The following is an 11059-nucleotide window of genomic DNA, read 5'->3' on the forward strand; positions in this document are numbered from 1 at the left end:
GAAATACAAATTCAAACTGAAGCTTATGAAAAATACATTTTGATCCACTGACCAGAATATCTGAAGGGCTGATAACCTGTTACCACAATATCCTTTCAGCCTCCTCATCCAACCACCACCCAACCACCATGCAACCACCATCTTAGAATTTTACAAACTGCACATGACCACTTGCAAGCCGATTCTGTGAATTCCTTGTGAAGGCCGGGCATGAATTACCCCAATCCTGTACTTTGCACAAGAATATCCATAATTCCTCTTACTTTGTTGCTGCCATACTATTTTAACATGCTTTGAATCAGTCCTAACATATCCCACAAAACACTTTTATTGGGCATAAAATAGTTCTCACAATGCATATAACTGCATATACTTCCTGTCTTTATTCACTGAGAATGCTTTACATTTCAACCATCAAACCCGTTACTTAAATACATTCACTAAAAACAGCCATTAGTCAGTTATTCACCAACCAGACTGTACTTTCTACCTGCAGATTATAGCGGCCAGTAGGAAGACAAACACTCCGAGGGACACTCCACTCCAAAATAGCTATGGGGCCTGACAAAATGCTAGTGATGCGTGTTAGCATCTTCCAGCTGATGATATGCTGGTGATGTCTTTGTCCACAAAACAGCTTAGTAGTTCATCTTGCTTATGCTGGTAGTGCACAGTCAACATGCCCTTCGAGAAAGCGTATCTTCAAATCTTAGAATTTGATTGAGTGTATTTTACTTGTTTGTGACTTCATGAAGCATTAAAACACATTGACAAGTTATACATAGTCTTCAAACATAACACTGACAAGTTGCCCATTCTGTAACCAAAATAATCAAAAGTTACTTTAAATTAATTAATAAATACATAACAAATCAGTTGCTAATTCTATTTTATCAAATACCAGGAATCTTGTACAGATTGGTAAACCATGATAAAGCAAATGGGGCATTTAAAGTTTCCTGAATCTGCTAACCTGGGGCTTCTTTCACAAAGCAACCTTAATTCCCATTCTTTGACATTGCACTAAGACCACCCTAGAGTTTTGTGAAAGGAGGGACTGGTCACTAAGTCTTGTGTCTAAGTCTGAATATTACATTTCTTTGACATGAACAAAGAATTTGAAAAGGAGCCAAAATGGGATGAACCTGAGAAAATCTAGACTTACAGGAAGGGAGGGAAAATAATGCAGTTCAGGGAATGTGAGACAGACTAGTCTTGTGCCAAAGTCAGTCTTATCTGGAATGGGGATCGAGTGGTCAAAATGAATAATATGGTCACGTGTTATCATGATAAGTGGACATGTTCTCATGCAGTTTGTGACCGTGAAGATCCTGGGGTAGAATAGGCCTTCAGCAACCCATGTTTGCCATTAAAGGTGACTATGCTTGTCGAAAGAGGCAACTAACGGGATCGGGTGGTCAGGCTCGCTGACTTGGTTCACACATGTCATCAGTTCCCCATTGCGCAGATCGATGCTCATGTTGTTGATCACTGGATTGTCTGGTCCAGACTCGATTATTTACAGACCGTCGCCATATAGGTGGAATATTGCTAAGTGCAACGTAAAACTAAACTCTCACTCACTCACTCACTCACTCACTCACTATGTTTGTGGGGTGGTAGGATAGCCTAATGATGGAGGTGTTCACATGGCACAATGAAGACAAACATTTGATTCACCTGAAGCTTATTCTCATGTCCCCTGCCATGATACTGCCTTGTACGTTTTACCCCTGATGATACTACCACAATATTGCTAAAAGCATCGTAAAACATGATTCACTTGTTCACTCCTCATTCTGTCCAGAATGCCAAGCCTTGACTTCAACACCATGAGAAAGCTTGAACATTGTTGACTCTCGTCTGATTCACCAACACTGACAAGTCAAAGCTTTATGTTGGGATGTTTCATATTGTGTACAATTCAGACTTACGCCACAGGTCTGACATGATAGCCCGAGGAAGAAGCTCACAAGTATCATGTCAGACAAAAAAACACTTATTCCTGACACATTCTGACATGTATGTCCATAAACATAAACAGGGAAATTTCTTCAGTAATATAATTTCAGATGAACCAAAAAAAACCCACTTCTGTACAGATTTTACCACATAGGCGGATCCAGAGGGAGGTTGCAGGGGTGCACATCCCCACTTTTGTCCAGAAAGTTTATTAAATGACCATTGCAAACGGGTGAAAATGAAGTATGCGCTCCATCTTTCTCAAGAGTGTGCATCCCCCCTTTCGCAAAAAGCTGTATCCAGCACTGTATCAACACACTGAACTAATAAAAACCAAATCACAATACCAAATGAAATGTCTTTAAAAATGACATGTTTTTTTTGTTATTTTAATAAATCTGCTTTAACTTTTTAATGATGCAGTATATTTTTAGGGCAAAAATATGATGACTTGAAGTATAAACCCGGACATTTGTATTTTGCTAAATGGAAAACTTGCATGAAACACCAAAATCTCAAAGTAAACCCACGAAGGACCTTCACCTTGTGATTAAGGACACAAGAAAGCATTGCCAGATGATCGCTATGGACCAGTTAGGGTTCAAGGTACAAACTACTTTTCCACTTTTGAACCCAGGAGCTAGGAAATACATTTGTAAAAGCATGGCGGACATGAAGCACCAGGATCTAATATATCTACCGGTACTCCAGAAGAGTGTCAGTCAATTACTGCAACACACTGACTTACATTAACTTAAAGGCAGTACAGGATTTCGACTTTATCTCAATGCAAAGATAATAATGGTTTGGTAAGAATTCTGTGGAAAAAAGTTAAGATTCCACTTTTGCTTGATTTCAATGTTAAAAAATCAGGGTTTTTTTCTGCTATACTTCCAGAGGGTACACAGCCGTACATTCTTTTTTAATAAACGATTCAATCAGCAAATATTCTTGCTACAAAAAAAGTGACCTATACAAAACCCCACAGGCCAAATTAACATGTGATTTTCTTCATGAACAAAATCCAATGCTAGAACAAGCAATGAAGACCCTTTATCTATTACATTTAGTTGCATGTCTATTTCATTCTTTACAAATCATTTATAGAAGTGCCCAAACCAACACTTCCTTGTTTAAAATGTTTCATGTTAACAAATATGTTCTTGGAAATTACACAAATACTACACCAAAAGCTGTGTATAAAGTTAACAAAATACATGTAAATCCAGATCAAATAATGGGGAATTGTTTAACAAACAACAAATAAGTTTTAAACAAAATAACAGATCAAAGGCATAAATTATTCAAGAAAGAATTCCTTTATACTCAAAATACATTGTGCTCCTAACTTCATTTGAACAGTATATTTGTCTCAGCCACATCATCAAAATCCACTTTATTGGAACAGCCTCATTATTTAACTCTTTTGAGCATTATGGAGGCATCCGAGATGTTTTTTGCGACCATCGCCAGCAATTAAGCTGTGTGTCCACATGGTCAACAACACTTCACCAAAGTCAGCTGACCAGTCAACACAAGTGTGTACACACATTACGCGAACTTTGAATCCTCCTCCTTCTTTCCCTTCCTGTAAAGAGAGTTACGACGCTTACCCACAATGCCGTTCTGTCTGTTGACATCAGGCTCTCTGTATTTCTCTAAACTGAATATGCTTTGATTCAAGAATGCTGGCTTAACTTGGGGATATTTCACTTCATTGATATAGAAAGTACTGTGAATGCATTATTGTCTGCTTTCACGATGAGGTGAATAAACAGGTTTACTAATGCATGATAGCTTTTATCACTGTTTATAACAGTTGATGGCATAAAGGATAACCCCCATTTTGAAGCTATTTTTAAGCTCAAGAATTTTTTATGTGGGTTTGATATACTGTCTGCGTGAGGATGTCATTGAATTGGTCCTGCACAACATGCAGACAGAATGACAACAAGTGAGCAGTATGAAAGTTCAGCTATGGCAAGAAGAGTAAAATTTTGTTTTTAAATTGTTCATTATAAGTTTAAAGCTGATAGAGTTTGAAAAGAAAACTTTGACTTTTAATTTCAAGGATGAATGCAATAACTGTTAACATTACTATTTGTATTTGTGAGTGACAAAATGAGATAAGTTGTCAGGCAAATATGACAATGATTGCTACTTGAAGCTAGGAATGGGGAAATATCGTTGATAATGTTGTGTAATATATCTCCATCTTACTGTATAAAACACCTGTTCACAATCCTATTTCAGATTCAGAACTTTCCATCTTCATCTTCAAACAATTTTAACATAACTCATTTTATGCATCATCAAAAACATGTGTGCAAAAGGGCCCAGCATAATGGCTACATAGTGGTGACTGGTTAATTGAAATTATCAAACAGGCATTTGAAATTTGAACCTGACAAGACAAGGTGCTGGTTCCTATCATAGTTGAGTCAATATATACAAACTATAAGACTATGTCAACAAATTCAATGTTCACATATTGATTTCAATTCACATTTATTACTAATCTCTCAGCACTTTTCAACACACATTAATTATTCAAAAAATGTTAAAGAACGACTGAACAAGGTTTGACAACCTGTTTAGAAACATTCAGTTTCCATCAGAAATGAGAGGCATATTCTTCTTGGTGTTCTCAAAGGCTGATATTTGTCACTATGTCTGCACCAAATGTCTCTAATAAGGACAAATAGAAAACATGCTGTGGTTCCGATTATACCTCTTTTAAAATGTTGGGCAGGTAGGTAGGATGTTTTTTTAACGCTTTAATGTTAGTACAAACTAATAACACATGTATTAATGTGTATTTGTTTATTCAATCAAGTATGCGACCATCATGTCTACTTTCTCTATCAGAATTATCAATGTCTGTGGGTGCAGGGAATAAACAATGGTATCTGAAAACTGATTTTATTCAAATCGTTTAAATTGGGTTAGCACCAGAATTCAAGGGTCAGTTGGGTAATTGAAACCACAATATCTAATTTTTTACACCTAATCACCAATCAGAGGTGATATTCTATTTCAAGATATTATAAAACTGAACTCAACATATTACAGATCTGTATATGTAACTTTCACAAAAATGCATGCAATGTCAGAATAACTTTGATGGGAAGAACCTTACTGAAATTCAGAAAAAATACCATTTTTTTCCACTTGCCACAGATTCATGGTTGACAAAATCTCAGCAAACCCTTGAATGGGCTTCACATGGCACTAACGTGGGCACAGAATCCAGATTCCACAATGAAAAGCAAACACCTGACTACTGGGCTATGCTCCAATGTGCATTAAAAAGTAGTGTTGGGAATTGGCTGATAACTGGTTCACCACCAGCGAGCATTCATCACAGAAAAATGGTGAGCATCATTTTTCAGATTTGCCTATTCAGGTTGCAGAGTAGTATAATGTAGTTTTCTGTTGTATTTTAGCTTTACTTAGAAACTGCACAAACTGCATTTCAAAATTTCACATGCAATGTAAAATGATGCAACATCCTATTTTAAAAGAGATGACTACGATATCATGAAAACAAAGTTACCCGAGTCTTAAAGAAATATTCAGTCAGTGAAGTGAATTTTTTAACTTCTAAGATATATTCTATCATCACGTGTTTCAAACACAAAACAGTAGTTCTAAAATTGTTTGTGTTCGATTATGAGAAATTGTGATCGATTGCTTAGTCTTTTGGTCGCTGCAACCAATCCTTGATTACTTCAATTAACTGGAAAACCACTATTACAGAAATACATATTTAGACATACACTGAACAGCAAAAAAAATGCAATTCTAGCCTTTTGTCAAGTTTTTAAATAAAAGACAACAAACATGAACACTTACGTTTATGAGATTTCATTTTTCCGAAAAGTGCATTTCTTTTGCTGTTCAGTATATATTTACCAAGCATAAGCTGCCTCAAACTTAATGACAAAATCTCTCATGAGGTTAAAAGATACAAATTTTCTTGGCTGAAGGACAATAAAGGAAAATTAAATTATCCTTCACATTTTTCAAGCATGATGGAAGTACTGAGAGCATGTCAACCCTTAAGAACAACTAGCACAGTGCAAGTCCAGCATTGTATTCCACCTGCCCATTTCTGGTGAACCCATCGTGATAGAGCAGGATATTGATAAAAGCAGCGTAAAACATAACTCACTAACTCATTGTGTTCCACCTCATTTATATCTTTACGCCTCTTTTAGCAAAATTCTACTAATATCATGGTGGGACCTCATTTAAGACCTTCACCAACACGCCAACAATGTCAAGTGCTTTCTTCCTTGTCAAAGACTGGTCAGCCTTGTAGCAGGTACCAGCTATATATATGGCATCATAATTCAACTCCTACCTTAAGTGTTACTGAAATTAAGCTAGACGACACCTGCGATGGAAACACGCAACAAATAGTATGGCATAAGTTAGGAGAATCCTTTAGAAACTAAAATACAGAGGTATTGCCCATGATGCACACATTTTTCATGACCAAAAACACCTTCTTTCTAATCTTTATCATGTTTCAGAACTTCTTTAATTGCTCCTTCCTCAAGTGATAAAGACATGAATTGGTTCTGAAACATTGTGATAAAGAATAAAGAAAAGTTGTTTTTCCATGAAATGTCTCATGCACTCATATTCATCCAAGTTCTATATGCACTTAAAAAATTTGACAAAAAATCATACAAATCTGAAACACGACACAACAGATGTCTTTTTATGTTTTCAAAGAAAAGACTTCCCAGTGAACTGTTGGCAGGTCACAAGCTCTTGAAAATATACAAAACAATTACCAAATTTGAAGCCTAAAATTCGTACTTCACATGTATTTTCATATGTCATATATTCAACTTCAATGAGTTGAAGTAAGCTACAAAAGATATCCAAAGTTTGAACACCTGAGGTATGTCACTGACAACTAATGCATTGAGACTGTTTGATTCCTTACGGTTAAAGCGTTAACTCATTATGCCGAAGCCCCATGGTTCAATTGCCCACTAAGGTACAATGTATGAAGTCCATTTCTGGTGTTATTGCTGGAATATTGCTAAAAGCGGTGTAAAACCACATTCACTCTGGATGACAGTAGCACATATACAGACAGCTATGACATACTTTGTCTTGACGTCATGCCAACTGCAACAAGGCCCTACTGGTTGATGATGATTATTTATTTATCATCCAATACAGGAGATATCGCTTGTGTGATATCTCCTCGGAGATATCGTTTTGGCAGTAGATTTTGTAACATGCCCTGACAATGCCATGACATCATGAACTTGATGATGTCACAATGCCATGACATTGCTAAACTTTAAGTCAAATGGTTAATTCAGTATTGACAGATGTACACTTTTCATTGAAAACTAATGAAGAATGATTTTTGATGATAAACAGAATCTTATCCTCGTTCCTACCGACATCAATTATATCAACACTCATTGACAAAGGTAAAAATATCCTCAGCAAGCCTCACGTATTTGTAACTTCATCAACTCGTGTCAATATAACTCATATCAGTAGACACTTGGGTGAGAGTATCTCTATATCTAGATGTTGAACTATAAATTGAAGAAGCTGTTTGTTGTTTGATGATAGGTGTTAAATGAAATACAGTTTTAACCCCCTTCAATACAGCTGCATTTGTCAAAAATATGTTCATGATACATAAAAGAAAATGACATATATTCTTTATCTTTACTGGACTAACGCTTTGTAATTGTGAAAGCAAAAATTGTGCAATGGGTACCTGGGTCAGAAAATGGGTTAGGTAGATGGGTAGTTATTTTGGATTTGTCTCCACCTCAAATCCTGGCCAAAGGTATCTTTAATGTTCTATCCACATGCACAGATGTCCAGTAAACTGACCAACACATGGATTAATCACATGGTTCTTCGACAAGACGACATTATGGTTGTTCAGGCTATGAGCGACCAGGTAAGGTATGGGGTAGAATAGGCCTTCAGCAACCCATGCTTGCTATAAAAGGCAACTATGCCTCGTAAGAGGCAACTGACAGGATCGAGGGGTCAGCCCACGATTGACCCACGTCATTGATTCCCAACTGCGCAGATCGATGTTAATGTTGTTGATCACTGGATTGTCTGGTCCGGACTTGATTCGTTACTGACTGCCGCCATATACCGCCATATATTGCTGAGTGCAGCGTTAAACTCAACTCACTCACCCACGCTATGAGCTTCTGTTATTGTGAGACATAATTATTTTTTTGTCTTGTTTCTTTTCCTTTCATTTCTTTATTTCATTACAACCCACATTTTCAAACTTAACCCATCACCATCATTTTCTAAAGGAAAATATCTGATTAAAATTCTAATTTTGAACTTAGGGTTTTTTCCAGCCTTTTTTTCAAGATGATCATTGGGTTAAAACAAGCTCAAGAGTTTATGTTTTCATCATTTTTTCCTCCAGCATTTAAGATTTCAAGATAACAAATTGATGTTGCCTCACAGACAAATTCCTGAACCTCTTTAGAAAACCTGCTAAGGGTCAGTGACATCCAGGAGGTCTCTGGGTTATGCAAGGACCTAATGGATTAAGATAGTATCTCCACTCAATTACCTAAACTACAACCGCTATCTGGTGTACCATCTAATGACAAAGGTCTGGACAATAGAAACTAACCAACCCAGTGGTCAGTCTTAAGTGAGAGTTATTAGATCTTGTTGAACAATGGCCTTCCATTTTCAACTAGTAAACACCTATGGAAATATTTGCACTGGAGATTTTCTTCAACTTTGATGTTTATTATGTGCTTGAAATGAGATGGACAAACACATCTGAACGAGGAATAACATGTTGATATCATTCAATAAACATTGAATATTTATGTTTGGGTTGGATATTTTTTCATACAAAGCCTAACATTTCATATTTGTTGAGTTAGTGTGAATATCTTTGTTGATCAACAAGGAAAGGTCTATGGATGTATAACTTCTTTATAACACTGTAAGGACAATTTCCCTGGCATTCATTTCACCAACTTATACATGCCACTCAAAGAAGTGATATGTATGTTGTTAGCCTGACATGTTGATTTCACTTCATTGTGTAATTATGGATAATTACTGCAAAGCCAAACATGTTGATTTCAAGATGTGTCCATGGGACATTTTTATTTTTTTAAACTTTTGTTGTATTGACCTTATATTTATTGTGCAAGAATGGATATTTAGGTGTTTGGCCTAAAATGTTTTTATGTATCATTACATTATGGATAACTATATCAAGGTAAAAAATGGCATAAGTATCAATACTGAAATGCTGCTTTCAAAGTAAAGAAGTTGATCATCCATAAAGGCTTGTCAATCCTATCACTTACAACTTCCAGAATGCCTCTCAAACTGTTCATTATTATGTATCGTAATGTTGTAAGGCTTCAAATGTTAAATTAATGTTTTATGGTGTTATTACATGGTTTTATGTCATGAAGCCTAAAATTTGTATTTCACATTTATGTCATCCATAATACATGTCATGTATTAATGTTCATCCAACATCTAAATGCCTTTCAAGAACCTCATATGTTTAAGAACTTGAACATTTTGATTAAAAAAATATTTTCAAAAGGAAATAAAGCAACTAAACAATCAAGCCATTCAGGTTTGGGATACCACATCCTGTTTCTGGAGAATTAACAAATATTGAAATGATTGTTAAATAAGTTAAAAAATAAAATAGGCCAAGTGTTTTGTTCCTGACCTGATTTTTTTCAGGAACAATTATAGCAAGTTCTGTTATTTCAAGGAAATTGTAATGGTCAACTTTCCAACTGAGCCAAAGATGCATGATACAGCTTAATAATGGTGTTACACATCTAACTATGCAAAAAGAACTTGTGAAAAATAATGAAGCAAAATAGTTTACAACCATGTCATGACATTAGTATTAAGTATAGGAATTTTGTTGTGCTGGATGGTACTAAGGATTCTTCTCTCTTAGTTTGACAAACAACAAAATATTCATTTAATACTTGTTTCAAACATATCCCACACATACAGAAGCTATTTACAGAAAATTATTATTTTTGCATCTTGTTTTATAAAGATTAATCACACATGTATAAAAACAGAAATCAAACTACTTAAACACTTTTTTCTTTAAAAAAGCGTAAATTAAGGGCACATTATTAACCCCCTTGGTATCAGTTAACAAAGCAATTAGCTTGACTGATTAAATGATTAATCAGGAGGCCTTTTATCTTTAACAGGTGCGTGATTGAGTTATACCCTCTCAACAGTCATACACCGGAGATTGTTAAACAATCAGGTGTCATGGTATGCCCCATGTGTATTTCACACCCCTATACATCACCCATAGTGTAGATCACTTTGACTGACAGTAATACACATGTGTATATTTCGCTGTTGTTTGACAGGACAACGATCCGAGAGGCGTCACCGGGATAAATACAAGGCATCTTTTCTATATCACATGATTACATGTTTAAAAGTGATCACACACGAAACTGACAGTGTCAGTGATTCATTACCGTGTTTACAAGCTTACGGGGCAGTGACAATTATTCTGACATATGATTTCCGCCAGAATACAAGGCTAAGACGACGTCAGGTCCTTGTGCTTAGCCATGACGAAGAGCTACGAAGTTTTCAACGATGTGGGCCTCGTAAGGGTGTGCGATGCTTGCAAAAAGTTTATCAAAGTTACTTGAGAGTAATATGACTTACCAAGAACAGCTTGTAATGCTTGGTCTTCGCTTAAGACATCCATTATTCCACAAAAATATCACCGATTTTCAATAATCCCAAGTCTCCATGAAATACCCAAAATCATCACAATGCTTCTACCATCGTGAACAAGTGTGTGTGTACACCTTCGCCCTGTGACGTCACATCACGTGGCCCGCCGTTCTGTTCACCTCCTCCGCAAGACATTCACGCGTGTGTCAGCTTACATGAACGTTTGTTTTGTAAATTATACCGTTACGTTTGCGATAAACATTGTTTACAGCAGTGTAACACAAAAATTACTACGTCACAGTCCCTTCTGCTCAGGTTGCTTGAGAAATGGCAGTTACGAAAAACAGTATAACTTGACGAAGGA

General features: G+C 36.1%; 1 protein-coding gene across 6 annotated transcripts in view; it reads right to left on the bottom strand.

Moving 5' to 3' along the window:
- LOC137260942 (myelin regulatory factor-like) overlaps nucleotides 1–10842 on the bottom strand; it is an 87021-nt gene extending 76179 nt beyond the window's left edge. For 5 of the 6 annotated variants that reach the window (XM_067798510.1, XM_067798514.1, XM_067798512.1 and 2 more), the window contains exon 1: nucleotides 10684–10825. In XM_067798510.1, the coding sequence (XP_067654611.1) occupies nucleotides 10684–10726 (43 nt within the window). In that variant the 5' untranslated portion in view covers nucleotides 10727–10825. Of the gene's footprint in view, nucleotides 1–10683 lie in introns of all 6 variants that reach the window. The other variant, XM_067798513.1, reaches the window with a different exon arrangement.
- Nucleotides 10843–11059: the final 217 nt, after the last annotated feature.

Source organism: Haliotis asinina, chromosome 14 (genome assembly GCF_037392515.1).
Source record: "Haliotis asinina isolate JCU_RB_2024 chromosome 14, JCU_Hal_asi_v2, whole genome shotgun sequence".
Taxonomy (NCBI): Eukaryota; Metazoa; Mollusca; class Gastropoda; order Lepetellida; family Haliotidae; genus Haliotis; species Haliotis asinina.